The 18,653-nt window shown below is 38.2% G+C and overlaps 1 protein-coding gene across 12 annotated transcripts; it reads right to left on the reverse strand.

Annotated features, from left to right (window-relative positions):
* Positions 1–80: 80 nt before the first annotated feature.
* LOC125768851 (aldehyde dehydrogenase, dimeric NADP-preferring) lies at positions 81–15,422 on the reverse strand. Of its 12 annotated transcripts, none has more exons than XM_049437091.1 (11): positions 14,831–15,418; positions 12,576–12,954; positions 5,947–5,990; positions 5,762–5,820; positions 5,115–5,517; positions 4,337–4,731; positions 4,045–4,242; positions 2,985–3,100; positions 1,493–1,628; positions 1,250–1,400; positions 81–515 (listed from the first exon to the last, which is right to left on the reverse strand). In XM_049437091.1, the coding sequence occupies exons 2-11, from the start codon at positions 12,919–12,921 to the stop codon at positions 504–506; spliced, it is 1,860 nt and encodes a 619-aa protein (XP_049293048.1). In that variant the 5' UTR covers positions 12,922–12,954; positions 14,831–15,418; the 3' UTR covers positions 81–503. The 12 variants fall into 12 exon arrangements, with proteins under 12 accessions (XP_049293048.1, XP_049293044.1, XP_049293046.1 ...); XM_049437087.1 differs by lacking the exons at positions 81–515; positions 2,985–3,100 and adding exons at positions 816–1,120; positions 2,069–2,184 and having other exon boundaries at positions 14,831–15,422; XM_049437089.1 differs by lacking the exons at positions 81–515; positions 2,985–3,100 and adding exons at positions 816–1,120; positions 2,549–2,664 and having other exon boundaries at positions 14,831–15,422.
* Positions 15,423–18,653: the final 3,231 nt, after the last annotated feature.

Raw genomic sequence — 18,653 nt, forward strand, 5'->3', positions numbered from 1 at the left:
ATCCGTTGTTAATTACAGCAATTTCTTTAATTACCAAAAGAATACAATGAACATACAAAACACAGAAAAAAAGACAATGATTTAAGAATTACCCACTTATCAACATTTATTGCTTGAACCCAACAATTTCATCCTGTGCTGTTCGAATCCATGATTGACGAACATTTGTCTAGTTTTCGTGTTCCGGTTTTTAAAACTTATATCGTGTAAAAGAAATAGATTTTCCATCGTCAAAAGACGGTGAAAAACATTTGTATCACCGTGTGTTAAACAAAAATAAAAGAGCCGTATGTATCGTATCCTCACTGTCCTACTTCACTCCCAACCTTCCACACCGGTTGTAACGAAAGGTGCTGGATCAATCCCATCACAATGTGTATTATTTGCGAGGAAAACCTCACATATTATGTAAAAACAAAAAAAAAACATGCAAACATGACTCGTACTGTGACATTTTTACCGTGCGCGGTTATATCCTCGACAATTTTAATTTTTGGACTGCATTATTCGTCATCCTGGAAAAATAGGGATAGAGAGAAAAATATAAGCATACATTCACAAATCACACATGCAATAGTCGTCGTATATATGAGGTCAGTTTCGTTAGGTCACTTTTATATATTGTTTATTAAACTAATTCTAACCAATAAACCTTCAATAAACGGCAAATGAACAGCAATAAAAATAAACCATCCTGTTTCAATAACATTAGATATTTCAAAACTAAATACTCTACAAATTTTAAAATGTTGAAACTCTCTACGATAAATTAAACAACTACCTACATTTTTCAAGGGCAAAGTAAAACATGCATGTACAGAAAGCACAAAATGATCAAATTTTATTCAAGCATCCCGAATACAGCGCTGAGTATTATCAGCAAATTCGCGTACAATATTGCGTATGAATACATTATGTTCGTTAAGCAACCAGGCTAAATACTATAGAACGCAAGCCGATATCTTTTACCAGACAAGCGAAATTACTGTAAAAATTAACGGTACACCACGATGTCGTTTGGAGCAACGCGTTGTTTTTCATGTAACCGTTCTTCTTATAAACCCCCTTATAACCCGAGTCTGTCTCCGTATGGGAGTACGGTTGTTTATTTCAAACGTCGCTGAAAAACGGATCAAAGATAGGACGTTAAAATGGTACTATTGCGATCACAGGTTTTTTTTCGTCTCTGTCCATTGGTTATGGCTAACGTCCTAAGGTCATTCTTGGGAGATGCGGTGCGATTATTTACCTTCAGAAGGGTGCTCACCACGAGGGTCGAGGCAACGCCAATACCGAACATCAGCAGATATGGCAAAAATTGCAAGTTGATTCCCTGACGCTTCTTCAGCAAGGTACTCAGGAAGGACAGCTTACCCTCAGAATATGGTGGATACCGAGAGCTAGAAACATGCAAGGAAAGTAATAAAAAACGGATTAAAATTTCAAACGCAGCAACCAATAATTCAGCAAAAAAAAAAAAATCAAAACTTACGCAGCCAACTTTTCGCCGATTGGGTTGAAATCTTTCGTCAAGCAAGACTTCTTGTGGACGAATGTATCAAAGGAGTACTTGCCATGATACGAGCCCATGCCACTAGGTCCAACGCCACCGAATGGCAATGCCTCAACTAGTAGAAATGAAAAGAAATCATTAGTGCAAGGAGAATATGGCACAATACATCGAAATATGTTAACGTGTCTAGAGAGTTTCAATTTATATATAATAATTTACAGGCGGTACGAACGTAACGTAGAAAGGACCAAAGTGTTAGGTGCCAATTAATATTGTTTAATATCAATTTGAGAAGTTGTTAAAAGTCAAGCAAAATTACGTTATTCAGTTATTAAAGCGTTGCGTGCCAATTCATAATCTATATTTTTTTTATAAATATTTATAAATACTTAAAATCTACGCTGAAAGTTTACCAGTTCATATTAATGGATATTTCTTGCATCAAAAATAGTTTTTTCATGTTCTATAGGCCAAACAGTTTGATGTTGAGCTGTTGTTTGTACACGCAGACACAAAAATTTAACTCCACTTTTAAAATTGTTATAAATAAGATACCTGCAACGTGGGCCATCGTATCATTAATGCAAATGCCACCGGACGAAGTGTTTTCTATAATTTGATTACGATCCGACTCATTTTCGCTGAAGATGTAAATGCTCAGCGGTTTATCCCTGTTGGGGATGAATTATAGTAGAATTCATAATGCTCAACATAACGCAGCCCAGATCAACATCTGTGCCTTGTGTTTAGATCGTGCAAAACAAAAGCATGAGCGGTGTACGTGAATGATCTATTACACGATCAACATCACATGAGAAAGGAAAAATAAAACAACACACACAACTGAGTTGTAGACTAGAACGGAGAAGCATTTTGTACAACACAGAAATGTGAAGCAAATGATGATGTTCGCCCATACGGTAGGTAGGTAGGGATACAAATTTGAGAATCGATTTTTCCTCTTTGGATGCAAAACGATGTACCCTGAAAGCTGTAGAAATCGTAACAAAGAAATCGTTTTCCTGCATAGCTGACCTGCGAAGTGAGTTAAGGCATCATTTACGCAAACACCACCACTGGAAGTATTTGCTATGATGGTATCGCGATCCTTGATGCTCTCAGTAAATAGGTACATACATAAGGGTTTGTCTCTAGAAAGAAAATATATATGTTTTATAAAAACTAAGCAAACAGTCAAATAAAACAATACGCCAGCTGCGGTATTGCAAATGACACGGCGAATGATGGCATGATGTTGGATGTAAGTTGATCATGATTCCTTAGCATTATTTTACACTTTCTGTACGAAACATAACGAACGTGCTTACAGTGAGGACGATAAGGATTTTTTTTTCAATTTGAATTCTAAACTAAAGAAAACTTTCAGCGCATTTTTCGTGTAATGAATTGTGTTAGTAACTTTGCTTAGTTGTAGACAAAATTAAAATGCTAAAAAACCGCTAAATCTAACCTGCACAATGCATAAGAGTATCGTTCACACAAACTCCTCCACTAGAGGTGTTTTCTACCATCGTACGTATATCCGTCTTATTCTGGGTGAAGATGTACAAGCAGAGAGGTTTTTCACTAGCCGTAGACCGTGCAGCGTTGAGCATTTCCAAAACCACGGAATTAGTAGAATAAAGAAAGCGTATAAAATGAGCTGTACTGTTCACATAAGGTACAATAAACTATTCACTAAGAAAAACTTAATTAAAAAATAAATAATGTTCAAAATAAAATATCAAATATGTTAAATAGCTGTACGGGAAACGGGATGTCGAACAAATAGTCGAACAATGAAATAAACTAAATACTAAAAGTAAACTATTCTGGATAGGGATTAGGAAATATACATATAGAAATGGTTGTATAGCATCTGTGTAATAACCACCACCAATAGTCAGTAAATATTGAATGTAAACTATTCTGGAAAAGGATAAGATCCATCACCAAAATACACCGCTAGAAATCGAATCGAATCGAATGTGTGCAATAACCTCCACCTACAATACATCCAGATCATTCAACAAATGGTCGGTATAAACCCGGAGTATCCCCTGTTTAATTTGAAAGCCAATTTCTCTTCTTACCGGCGTACTGCATTATCGTGTCGTTTAGACACATACTACCCGAGCGTGTTCCGGTTACGAAAAGATCTTGAATTTTGGTGTCTAGCGTAAAGATGTACATTACCAGTGGCGGTGGTCTATATGAAATGGACGAGGTGCCGACGAACAGATAATCACAGCGATGCAAATGATCAATGGACGAAATTTGCGTATTGCCACATTTTTGGTACCAAGGTTTAACGAAATCCATGATATAAAATGGCAGTGATAAACGATCGAAACCGCACAAAAACATAGATGGACCATTGCCGGGAATTCAGCAGCACAAAGGAAACAAAAAACCGGTCAAACAGTAACAGACAAAAAACATCGAAAGGAATGAAATAAAAATGAGAAACATGTATCAATAAGCGAGCGGATCGATCGCACAGTTGCGCAAGCGGTAGTGATCTTCAATACCTTGAATTGATGAATTTGATCGCATCATATGCATTATCCACATTTAGAATCGGTAGAATAGGGCCAAAAATTTCATCCTGCATTACGGGATCGGTAGACTTCACGTCGATTAGAATCGTCGGCGAAATGTAGCGATCTTGTAGATCGGTTTCGCCTCCGATAGCCACATTGGCGCCCTTGAGGAGGGATGTAAGTCGCCTGTGATGTAAGAAAAAAGAAACAATCGAACAATTTAATATAAAATATTTACTCTCAGTACGACCATATGTTCTCTGAAGCAATTCTCACTCACTGGAAATGGTTCTGGTTGATAATGCGGCATAGATCGGGACTGTCCTTGGGATTGGCACCGTACCATTCCTTCAGCACTTTACGTGCCTCCTCAATAAACTGCTTCTGTACCTGCTTGCTGCACAGTACGTAGTCGGGAGCGATACAGGTTTGGCCAGCATTTATAAACTTGCCCCACAAGATGCGCCGCGCGGCGATTGCGATATTGGCCGTACCGTCCAGATAGCACGGACTTTTACCACCGAGCTCCAGCGTACAAGGAGTTAGGTTTTCGCTGCAAGCCTGATGGATGATTTTACCAACGCGTCCGGAACCGGTATAGAACACGTAGTCGAACTTTTCCTTCAGCAGCTCGGTCGTTTCCTTCGGTCCACCAGTTACCACCCTGTAGCAATCCTGTGTGAAAGTGAGAAGCGTGTAAAGAGTAATGTAATCGAATGCCAAGTACGTATTTGGACGGTGAAACATGTCGGCCGACATGCCTTTCAGAATGGGAATGGTTTGCACAATATGAACCGGTTTCTACGTCCCTTCTCGCGATTTCACACAAGAAAGACGGGTAACATCGCTTTTTGTTTCATAATGTTTGCGGACGTGCGTTTGACTGCGTTAAAATACGAAACATATCGTTTGCGCAAAAAATGTTGCGTTCTGTTGCGTGGTATAAGCACCACAATTGCGTAGGTTTCCGGCTTTAGTATTTTTTGTGCATAATTTGTATCCACATACAATATTCTGCATTAGCATAGCAAATTTACCGTAGCGAATGTACCACCTACCTGTGATAAGTATTTTGGCAGTACATCGGCAATAAATTTAGCCGAAGCTGGTGCAACCTCGCTTGGTTTAATTACGACACAGTTTCCCGCAGCGATGGCTGCAGCCACCGGTACTAGTGTAAGCTGCAGCGGATAGTTCCAGGCACCGATCACCAGCGCAACGCCGTACGGATCTTTGTAGATGTACACGCCGTCCATCACATTGACCAGGGCTTTTTCGGGCTTCTCCGGTTTTACCCATTCGCGAAGATTGAACAGCGTGTTGCGGAGATCGTTCAGTATGAATTCAATCTCAAGCAGATGGGCTTCTTGCTTGTGCTTGCGTAGATCCGCCGCAAGCACATTCGCCATCTCGGTGGTGTTCTCTTCATAGCATCGCAGCAAAGCTTTTAGTTGATTCAACCTGTGAATGGGTTGATGAAGTTATTTAAAATATGAACGTAATTGAAATTAATAGCTTCCACTATATAGTTTAATGTGATGTGCAAACGAAACTACAACGTAAAGTGTTTGAATAGGTAAACAAAGCGCTACTTAAAAATTGATAATTTTTGAAGGTCAGCGCAACATGTGCTTAAAAATGTATGTACTTAAAAGGAAGCAAACTGCCGAGTCATTGTCGAGTACGTAATTCGCAAGTAACTTACCTGAAATCAACATCTCTCGTTTTGCCACTGTTGAATGTGGTTCGAAGCTGTTGCACGACCTGTGTGTGAAAATATAGAGACGTAATAAAGAGTGTGTGAAATTAAAGCCAAATTTCGTCAGCTGTTGATATTGCTGTCCTGCTGATTGAGCAAAAACAAAACAACACGGAAGGGGTCATACGTACGTCTGAAAAACTCATGTTGGAATTATTTGGCACGATGGATTCTCCTGCAAAGAGTAAATGGAAACGGAACGAATTACACGCACTGGTTAAACAAACGGTGGTCAGTTGAAAGAAAAGATACGAAACAAACAAACACAATAGACGTAAATCAATTTAAAACGTTCGTGCATCGTACCAATGCAAATAAATAGGTGAATAGGCTTCGAATGTGGAGTGATAAGCAATACAGTTACCGTGGTAGTAATATGATAAAAATATGCATGATATTTCGTGAAACTATACACGAAGGATTATCATGTTGCCTAGCCTGCAGGAATAACATTCCGTTCGTGCCATAGTTCTACACTTTTCTAGCTAAATAATCGATAATGACGATTCTAGCATGGTTCTACCTCAACCAAGTATGTTCCCAACGTCAAATATTTATTTTGTTTGTTGCCACTTCACTCTTAATTCGCACCGTTCTTCACCCTTGTGCAGAAGACCGTAATATTCTGATAGTGACTGCAGTACAGTATCGATGCGAAATTTTACACCACTGGTTTTACGCTTGCCAAATTTACGTCTGCTTTTCACTTTCGGTAACCTACTTTTCGACGCCGGGCTTTGTTTTTCTTCAAATGTCAAAACAACCGACCACGTTCGTCTCTCGACGACACGCACACATGCAAGTCTCTTATCTTGAAGCACGTACGACGTTACACCGACGTTACGGGTCGAGTTAGTGACGTTACACTGGCGGGTGAAGCACACGCATGCCGGAAAAACTTGCGACCTTTTACTATTTTGTTGGGGACGGAGAAATTGTCAGTAGGTTCATCCCTACCTTTAGTTGCATGCTAATGAGGCATTAATTTAAAATCGCTAGTTCATGGCCGGATTGTATGAATGGATACAAGTTTTTCACTTCCACTAACCGCAAAAAGTTACATTTACATTTTTATGTTCCATAGTATCGCTAGATGCTCAATCTTTCCAACTATCACACATGCAGGAATTATAACACTAACGCTTACGATAAATTCCACACCACTCACATACACACACACACACGCACGTGGCTTACTTTCGAGTGCGTTAATCGACACTGTTGGGTAACAACGATTGGAGCCCACAAAACACTTCACCAAACACACTCATTACTGTGCCAATCCTGCAATTAGTTCCTGCAAAGTGACGGACCGGCATTGAAGGAGGAGCGGTGCGAACAACCAATGCTAGGTAGACAGCACCGACAACGATGACGACGACCATAACGCAGATTCAAGTAATCGACCGACATCCATTACGGAAACACCCTACCGGCGGCAGGAGGGATTGACAGGAGCGGGCAATCATCTTGGGTAGGAAAAAAAATCGTTATGTAAAAAAATACGGCGCTACGACGCTTTACCTGCGGCTCATGTGTCTAATGCACGATCGAACCGACCATCGAAGAAGCCACTGGAATAGTGCGATCGTGAATTCGAATCCGATGAAACATAGGTATATTCGTCGTGCGTAACCTTGGAAGCTAGTTTGACACACAGACGGTATGTTGCTTTGATGGCATCTACGATTGATGTGGCTTTCATCCCCTCCCATTGATCCACCCAAAAGATGCATTGGTCCCGGTTAAGTAAAGAGTAATAAATAGTCATTTTAAGCTTACATACAATTTACGCATTATACGAGCAGGAAACGAAACCTTTTACTCTTGAATGCCGTGCCCGGCCATTTTTGTTTTCGATTGGGGTGCTACTGCTTTTTCAAACAGCTTTCGCGAATAATCTGCTGCAATCGTTGGGTTTGGCATGGTCTGGTGGTCTATGGCTACGGTTGATAAATGTGTTTGTAAATTTTGACTACTAATTAGTTTCCAATTTTCAACACACCGATGAACTCGCTGGAATATCTTCATCTTTCACTCGGGGATTTCACGTTTGCGTATATTTACCACCTGGCTCTATCGCGATGAATGACCATATAATCATCGAAAATTAAAAAAAAAAGAAGCAACCATAACGTAGTCTTTGAAGCTGTTACAGATGAAACTGTAAAATTGTACACAAAATAAATTTACCGTGCCATATGAACCCATTCCAGATAAATTAGATAAAAAAGGAAGTAAGTAAACAGCGTATCGTTCAGAACGTTCAGAACAGTAGTTTATGGGATAGTGTCTTCGAATTTTACTTGTAATATCTTGTGTACAAGTATTTACTCTGTATATAATAACCAACAGATAAAGGAACGATAAAGTAATATATAAAATAAATATAATACGGTAACCTACTTCACATAGGATCGCTGGGTTTAAACATTTTCAAATTCTTATCAATTATCTATGTTTTTTTATAAAAATATATTTACAAAGCATGCAGAGTAATGGATCACACACATCTGCTATAGTAGTTGTACAATGTGACTCCACTGCAACTGCAACTGTTGCATTCGTACATAGCGTATATGTTATCATCACAAGCCGCATCACAATGAACCATGTCCCATTGGCTTTGTGTTTGTGAGCAAACTGGCCCATTCTCTGCGTTCCAAAACGCGTCCACAATTGTCGTCAATCGTCAACAACGACCAACTACCACCGATGTTATGTAGGTCTCGTAATCATCCTCATGTATGTATGAAGTTACTGCCACAGCAAACACATGCGAGAATACGTACGGACGCTCTTATTGTCCGTCATCCACCATACGATTGCTTGAATTATCAAATTTTTGATATTGGGCTCTGGCAAAGGTCATTGCTGACAGTGGTTCTGTTGTTTAACGAACTAACTAAATGTTGAGAGTTGAATGGAATTGACGAGATGCTTCACATGAGGCTGTCTGACTAAGTAACTATCAAATTACTAATATAATCATCGCAAAAGTTCTCGCTCAATAGTCGACAGTGTTTTTAATTTAACTGCACCCGAGTCATTAATTATTACGCGCATTATTATTAGCCGCAAACGATTGTTCAATCACAGAGAGACATTATTGAGCTTTACCAGATTTGTATTAAATTTGGTATAGTTCCTTTCATTGTACATCTAATCACTGTTCGTTGATTCTGCAAAATATGTTAAATTTTTGCTGCTTTGTGATGATTAAACAACATAGCGAAAAAAACGACAAAAAGTACTAAGAAATAAAAAACAGCTTTGCCACGATGATTGGACTTATTTACACTCAACACTTAGGTTCGAAAGTCCACAGGTCAAGCCGTGGTCGCAAGTGGAATCATTAATCGGAGAATCGGAGGTTTTGTTGTGGCAAAACAGAAAACTTCGCTAAACTGCCGCTTTGCGCATGAAACATTCTGTTCGATAACGATTACTCGTGGTTGGGGGGATAAGGCGTCTAGGCAACGAGGGAGATTAAGATGATTTTAAGTCGACGTACCACCCGTTTGATAAGATAAAACTTATTGCACCTAAAATCATGACAGGTAGAAAAGGGAAAATTGTACTACTTGGCGACAAATATTTCGACCATTTAGCTGTTGCACGTCCAAGGTAATCTCTTCAACAAAAGTCCTCGTCCCTGCAGTTTGGCAACTGTTTGGTACACTCGGTACTTTACTTGGCCGTTTTCTTGCTGCCGAACCGTTTTTCGTTCACCAAACTTATTATGTACGCACACAAGAAAACACTGCAAACTACTGAAGGGCAGCAGGCCCCAGTGTTGTTGTGGGCAGTTCTTTTACATTTGCTTTTACCATTGCTTCGCCATCCTCTTCATCGAGAGTGTGAGTGCGCGTACTCGACCGAAGGTTACTTAATTTCCCCATCCACACTTGGTAAGGTTGAGCAGACTTTTCCTTGTCCAGAACGGTGTGGTTTATTTTCTGCATGAGTGTGTGCGTTTGTGTGAAAAAAAATATATAGTTTCAGCGTGGCAATCTACACTAAACTTTTCGTTAACCGGTTTTCATAACATCATCTTTGTGCGATGTTATTTTATTGCATTATAAAAGCTACACATGGGGCAACACGGAGAAGAAAAACACATGTTTGTACATTAGCCAGTCCAGTGCAACGGCTTCGAACACGACAATGGGGACAACAAACAACAGAGTTGCACATATTTATGTACACGATGCGAGAGGAAAGTGAAAACAAAGAATTCTGTTTTATTTTAGCGAATATTTGGCGGCACTTGATGCCACATACAAAACAAAAAAACATTACGTGAAACTACCCGCACACATACACTTTCAATCCCCCCAATCAACACTGGTTTAATGTTTAAGCAGATGCGTACATCACTAACCTCAAAGCACACGAAACGGCACCCAATTTGTATTGTACGGGCAACTTGTACGGATTGCAAGCGCGAACCGAGCTTCTTTGTGCTTCTGTTCCAGCGAACGAACGGGACAAAACTGGTCGTCACTGCGAGCTACACAGACCCCATGTACATTCGGCCACACTCACGGTTCAGAAAGTACGCAACTACAACTACAAACCCGCGCAAGTATGCTTGCGGACCCCGTGTACTCACGCGAAAGTACGTGCAATGAATATGTGTGCAGGCAGACGCACTTGCAAAGCAAAAGTGCTGAGCGCGAGAGATTGATGCACACGGCGATATGCCAGTGGCAAAGAGCCGGTTGCGTTATTGCGTGTTCACTTTCAGAATTATTGAAGCGTAACCACCACGAATGTATGAATGGGGTAGCAAGAGTGAGGGAAATAATACATTTTCTAAATGAGGCGAACAAAATTTGCGTACGAATCGAATTAGTTTACTCTTTGATGTGCTTTTCCGACGTTGATGACAGCATGTGAGCATGCATGCAGGACGGTTGGAAAAGGAAACATTAAGCCTAATTAATTCCCTATCAATGAGTTACCAATTTATGGTGCAAAATGTAACAATGGTAAACAGCAAAGTTTTGTGCACTTTGCTCGCCATATGTTTAATAAATTTAAATTTCCAATACAAACAATTACAATTACAAACAATTACAAACAATACCATTTCCAATAGAAACTTACAAATTAATTTAAAATGTAACTCTACCTCAGGATCCCTGAGGTCCTGAAATCCATGTCCTAATTAAAACAACGTTTATTTTTTTATCTTTTAAAGCTGAAATTACAGGTTTAACAATGTATTGGAAACGTCTTTCCAGCGTCCAACATTAAACACGTGTTACATGATTTGAAAATCAAAAGCTCAAAACATGGCGACGAAAGCTTTCGTAGAGCTTTTCTGTTGCACGCGCCCAAGCAACAAATATGCGTTTTTGGTGCCATGCACGATGTACGTTTGATGTCGACCGGCTTTGATGGTCGGCGGCAAATTTTTTTTTATAAATTTTCGACGCACGTGTTTCTTGCTATACCAATGGTAAACTTGCAATTTACACACTTAAATAATTTTTTTTTATTTTCAACGAACGAATGAAATATGTGTTGCAATATAAAAAAATATTAAACTCAAATTCACTACAAAGTTTTCTAAACTAAAATGTTGAAATATGTATGTCTTATATTATAGGCGAGAACAATCGTCAAAGCACGATAGTTTAGCTTATATTTCGACTCCCCTGCTAAATAATTTAAATTAAAGTTTTTTTGACTTTAGTTTTACAAAATTTATCAATTTTATCGCTATAATTTATGATTTACATTATAGTTCATAGAATTTCGGCCTCGCGGCTATGTTCAAACGAATTATCAATTATCTCATCCTCATCATTCGTTCTCTTTTGTGGCACTATAGCCTGAAGAAGTCTGAGGCCTGCTGTTACTGGTTTTCCTTGACTTCATTTATCCGTAACAGGATAGTTAGTCCTGCGTTTGGCCCTATGAGATTTAATCCCCGGTCCTGTCATGTAGAGACGGGCGCCAACAGCACCTTTACCAACGGAGATTCATTCTCATCATTACTTACTGCACAAATTGCATCATCCTCAGTGCCATCAAGGTTGATCCTGATTCCAGATTTTTTAAAAGATTTGAAGATTTTAAAAGATTTCCACTGACCTCCACTGACGGTATTTCTCACTCTTCCCGAACAAGTCAAGTTCGAAGCTGTCCTTTGAGTTCACTTATTCCATTCTTCTCTTATCAAATCCTTAAACGGTTTATTAACACTGACGTCCAGTGGTTCATTATATCACGGTAAAATTCGATAATTTAAATCATAGAACGTAGTGATTTGTTTAACGAATCTGAAGATTCCTAAATTAATTGTTTTTGAAAAAAAATTTCGATTGTTTTTGAAAAATTTAAGATAAAGAAAATATTTAGAATAAAATATTATGATGCTTTCTTGTTCTTTTTTACTATCGTCCAATTATCATTTTCTTATTAGTCTCATGCTACTCATATTCAGCCCGTATTTGATCCACAACATTTGGCTCTTAGTTAACCGAGTATGCCCGGAATAAGGCAAAGGACAAGGAGGAAATTCCTTGTGAAAATTGTACTACAAATAAAAGTAAAAAAATTGGCTGTTAATTAAAATTTTACGCTCCATCTTAATTGATTTATCGTTAGTTAAATTTCCAAATAAGTCAACACTAGCCAACAAACAAGCGTTTGGTTTTGATAAATGTGATTAAAATATAAAAAATAATTTTATCATCACCTTTGGCACTACCCTTAACAGGATTTTATGGAAGACATTTACACTTACCTTCGGTCGTGTGTTCAATATCGATCACAACAGTGGCCATCGAATCGAGTTGCTGTGCATGACTGGTTTCATCCAGAGCCTGACCATCTCGAGGTGAACCGTCTACTTTATGTACGTTCAGCTTCATATTCATGATACTGCTGGTGGTGCTGCTTATGCCGGAGCTTTTGTTATCATTCTGATCATTATGCTTTCCGTTCGTGTTGACCATTCGCTCCGGTGTCTTTTCTTCAGTAATGTCCGTAAGCGGTGTTTCTGTACCGGAAAGTGCGACTGGCACCTGCGGCACCTCGCCAAATAGCCGTGTTTCTTCCGCAATGCTTAAAGCTGATTTGGGCTTGTCCATTGTTGATGCACAATAGGAAGTTTCTACACTACGCTAAAGGTGTGACAAATAATAAAATAAAATTTAAACTTATAAAACAAATATCTTTTTTTAATTTACATGTAAAGTACATTAAACGATAGTCATTCAAGTCGGGTAAGAATTCAAGTTGTTGGAGACACATGAAATGCAATAACACTTGAAAACATATCATTACTCTGTACTGGGCTGTTCAAGATGATCGTTTTATCGTCTTCCATGTATTGCACATCGCTTTAGGGCAAATGATACGTGCTGTATGACTTGTCAATAACGATATATTACATCGTTTCATAGTTTACTATTTCATTACGATGCGAAACGCTAGAACCATTACCATCTTCGTATTTGTGTATTTGCCAATTAAAGTCACTACACACAAAATATCGTTTGCAACCGAGGGAAGCAATTTGTTATCAACTATTTGCATGGTGTGAAATTAAAGTGTAAATAGTAAATAAACCACACCGATTCTTCATAATGATGTAGAATTATTGATGTATCTTTTTTTTTATTCGTTAAAGGAATGAAAACACAATATTCTTGTCCTTGATTCATCCTGTAGCCTTCCATTTTCTACTTCTAATTGTAAATGAAGCAATTAATTCTAAATTCCAGTATAGTTTTGCCTTCAAAAGATGTGAATAATTTTATTCACCAAAGGTTTTTTTTATGATTACAACGCCAAGGAAATTGTATGGAAACATTTACTTGTCGTTATATGTAATTATACTTATTAGTTAAGTTTTTATTTGTGTTTTAAGATGACTTATGTTTTGCTCAATTAATTTGTTAGTTTCGTGAAAATATTTCCATCTTCTTCTTCTTGGCTTAACGACCTTACAGGTCACGCCGGCCATTTCTGGCTTACTAGACTTATTTTACCACGTTGCAGGATAGTCAGTCCATGCTACGGGGGACGGTCCGGATGGGATTTGAACCCGGTCCGGCCGTGTGGACTGGCGCCGTTTATCACATGCACCACCGGGCCGCCCCGAAAAATCCATCTTATCTTATATTTTGGATAGTTCATAACTTAAGTAATGATTTCTAAAAAAGTATACATAAACAGACTCAAGAAAAGCTTCTGTTTTTGTAAATTGTAAATAATAAATAAATAATAATTCTTTTTGTGTCTAACAAATGGTTATATCATCATAAGGCACATCAAATACATAGAATTGATTGTTTTAATTATCCACCATATACAATCGAGAAATGCTTAAAGTTTCATGTTCAACTTTTGTTTCGCAACGAATATTGCTTACACTTGGTTTAGGGGTTGATTTGTATGAAATACTTTAAATTGTTACATTTTTGTAAAGGAACTACTGAAAACGCAACAATTATTCGGCAATTAATACATATTTATACATATCAAACCAACTGGAAAAACTAATCATTTCCGTTAGCGCAAGGGCAAACACACAAGATTCGAAAGATAAAACAACACACACACACATTTATACTAGCACACTATTTGATCACTTTTCCAGTTGTACAATACGTAGCAAAGTTACGCAAAAGTACCATTTTTTATAACTTCACCAACTCATTGTAATCTTTAGTTTTGTAGCAGTTTTGTTGATTGATAACAGACAATAGATGGTCATAATGATGTCTTAGAGATGTTTTTTTTTTGTTTTTCAAAGAGATTATTTCAATATTATATTATATCTCTCATAAAGCAGAGCCTAAATGGGGGTCGATTTTAAATGCACGCCCAAAAACACAAAGCAAATTGTAGCAAGGGAAGTAACACTACCAGCAACAACATTCCTTTACCGGCTTCGAAATCATTTATTATATAAGCACAACCAAACCTTGTTTTCACTACGGTTTTCTTTTTTTTGCGGAACGGGTAAAAGTATACAAATTTACTCTGGCTCACCTACCGATCGCCACAAACACTTGCTTGTGCAGCACGCGTACACTGAAGAACCTGTGTCGCTTGTTGCCGCGCGCACTCTTTCAATGCTGTCAGAGACTGGCGTTGATATTTGGTGCGGCGATCGCACTTGATGTTGATTTAACGATTTATTCCCGATAAAGCTACACTAGATCACCTTCATAACTGAACGACAGTTTTTGCATCTGATGATTTTAGCACGATTTTCTGTTTGCAATACACCATTCATTTGTTTCACTTTCTACCGATGGAACCATCACTTAATTATGCTGAAAAATCATTTGCGGAGTGATTGACGGGTGGACACGCGAACTAAATTGTCGGATCAGTTCGATGACCGGTATCTCAATCATAGCATGCTGTGAACCCTTATTTCTAGTGCACTTTCAACTGCTAGGAAGCGAAACAAAACCAGCTTAGCAATTGGCTGGTAATAATCTAATCTTCCATTGTCGCTTGTATCACCCGCCTAGGCACAACCGACGCATTACTTTAGCTGGTCCTCAACTCAACTAAAGGCACTGTGTCACGAGAGAGAGAACCACTTGAAACGCAATCGACGATGATACTGACGTGACGCCCGTAACTCACCATCGTCGAAAGCGGCAGGTCCGCCCGACCATTGACGGTGTCGGCGGGGTCCATCGCGTTGGTCCCGGGTCCGAGAGTCTGTCCCCCGGCCGGTTGAAGGCAAAAAGAAAGAAATTCAAGTCCAATGTTTTGTGTTCGCCTTGTCTCACTCTCTCTTACTCCAGGGGTTATGCTCGTATTTCTCTCTCATCCATCGAGAGCTTACTTAGACTTCGGGTGGTTGTTTTTTTTTCTTACTTATGCTCGTTCCGCACGCAACAAACGTCTTGCTGAAGGAAGCAAGTGCTAACTGATATGCATCGAAGAGGGCATTGGTGTTGTCCAGCAATGGTTTTTCGTTTGTGAGTGTATTTGGTTGGACGGAAGCAAAGAAAACTCGCCACTTGTCGAAAGGAACAGCACAAAGTACAAAGAAAAAAAAACCTACGAAACTATGTCGATGGCTTAGGCCGAAAGCACAAGGTGGGAGATTACCGGTTAGAAGAATGAAAAGGTTCCCAAAATACATAGACACATAAACGCATTTTTTTCTGCGACAAGTGGCAGATTGATGGCTTAAATAATTCCACAAACAAGTTGGTGGTAGTAAAAAAAACCACAAAACAACTGGAGAAAAAAACGCTTATTTATGGTAGATGCCATTAAAAGCTATCGCGCCTTACTTAGTGGTGTCGAGTTTATGTCATCCTTTTTGCGCTTCGAACGCAGGATAAATGAGCGTGAGACAATGCGCATTGTCATTTGTATTCTTTCCGTATATAAATGCGCCCGGTCTTTGTTGTCTCATTTGTCCTCTATCGGCTTAACTGTCGTAAAATGCTGCGCATTGACATCGCTCATCTCGCAGAGTTTAGTTAGTGGCTATCAATACATAGATGCGAGTCTCTATTCCACTGGTTACAGTTTGTTTAAAATGGCCTTGAATTGAAATGGCAAAATAAAGCAAGATGAATTAAATGCATCGTAGAAACAGGTTATTAAGAATTTTTTTTTCTGAGCTTGTTAATAGTTGTCTTTCAGGTTAGAATAAAATGTTGTTTCCAAATCACCGACCTTCCACGTAAGGAAGAACTATAAAAGTTAATTTAACACTAAATTTGTTAGATTCTCTAGATCAGGGGTCGGAAAGAAGTTGATTTCTGGTGCAATAGTACATTTTAACGTTATATATTTTAAAAGGACATAGCCCGTAATACTCAATAAATAATAATATTTTAAAAGGACTTGAACGAAACAGAAAATAACGGTCATCTCTTCCCATTCGTTTAAATCCCCATGTATTGTACTGAAACCTCACCAAAAATGCTTGCTTTTCATTACTTCTCGGCCTAAAGGCCTTATTCTTGGTGCTTTATAAGTTATTTGTTTTTACATGTTTAGAAGTGTTCTGTTCGTTAATTTTCATTTATTCTTACCAGATACAAGAATTGAATGAAATGAACATGAACCTGAAAATTTTATCTTTTTCATACAATTAAATACACGTATTTAAATACGTGTAAATGCAATTTAAATACGTACGTAAATACAATTAAATGTTAATTTAAATATCGGTATACAGATTGAAATATGCACTATCAATTGTTTTTGAAAGTAAATAACTAATTTATGCAGTACGTACACAAAAAGCTCGTATTTTAAATGTGTTCAGTTGTTTGCGACCAACATTCAAATTGGAATACATATATTGGAATTCCTTGGAAACCTGATAATAGAATTTAAAACATGAAAAGATGTGTAATTCTCAGGTGTACGAATTTAAAAGGTTGTATGTTTTATACAAATATCACTTTTTAAAACTCTGATCTAAAAATTTGTTTTGTGAATTTTTGAAGATTTTACGTAACCTGAAAGAGAAGAAAGAAACTCTACTCTTCTTCACCAGACTTATCTGTACTATCAATCATTAACATTCGTATAAGAATATTGTGATAATAATAGCCAATAAAAGAGAACAGATGATTCCGATTAATGAAACCATTGGACCTTGGTGCGATCGGAATGATGTCCCTGTTCTCTGGGAAAAAGATAAAATATAATTTACATTTCAAACGACTTACTACTTACTTACGATGAGTTTTCGTACCTACCTATTAAACTATAGTATGTTTATGGAATTCGCCTGCAGAATAAAAAAAATACTACAATGTTAGGTTTTATGAAGAAAAATTTGCCGACCCCTGACGCCAAAAAGATCATCAGAATAGTTCGTGTGTAGGTCAAGGTTGGGTCTAAAATTAAGCACTTCGTGGCCAATTAGTTGCAATAGCCAAAGGCGAGAAGGGTCAGATTCGTAGCTTTGGATTCACACTTTAGATTGGAAGCTGTGTTAAAGAAACTAAACATTATTTGCTTTTTTATTTCTTCCATTTTATAATCACACGTTTATCGCGAAAACCGCAACCGCCGGAATAAATAACAGAACTGAACCAATAATGCATGGGAATAAGCACAATATTGCGTTATCATTAATCACAACGATAATATTAATATCTTAGTGATCTGTAAAGTTGATACCTTTTGTGTTAGTCAAAGGCACTACAAAAGTCTCCTTGAACTTATGTCTCTGTTCGATAATTACATGCCTATGGCGGAACTTTACTGTTTTATGGTCAATACTATCGTACGCTTTTCTTTTTGTTATGCCACAGGAGCGAGTACAAACGAACAACGTCATGCGGGATCCAGTTGAACCGGTTCAGGGTGCTTAGTATAGCCACTAAATAATGACAGAAGCTCGCTTACTACAAACGATAGACCTGTTGATGGACATTCATTGCAAGTACGCATTATGATGCACATTGCAAACGCTGTTAATTGTGTTGTTGTGTTTAATAATAATGGAGAAAAACAAAATGTAAAAGTTTTCAGTACAATATGAACTCACATTCTACAACAATCACACAAAACCTGAAATAAGCAAAAGTTTTCATTTCGGGAATGTATCGTGGGAACTGCATTCAAGCTCCTGAACATTAGCCACACTTTGTTCCCGCCCAACCCTAAGGGTGGTACAGTAAAATCTGCCCATACCATTGATTTTACATTAAATAAACATGTTGAAAGTTTTTCCACCTGACAAATGGGGGAAAAAAAGTTTCCAAGGCTTTGATAAGCATCGAACCGACACGCATTCACGCAGAACAATTATAATTGTCTTTATATATATATCATATTTCGATGATTGATGTGGGGTTGGAAATGGCTTGGGAAT

This window comes from Anopheles funestus, chromosome 3RL, assembly GCF_943734845.2.
Source record: "Anopheles funestus chromosome 3RL, idAnoFuneDA-416_04, whole genome shotgun sequence".
In the NCBI taxonomy this organism is placed as follows: domain Eukaryota; kingdom Metazoa; phylum Arthropoda; class Insecta; order Diptera; family Culicidae; genus Anopheles; species Anopheles funestus.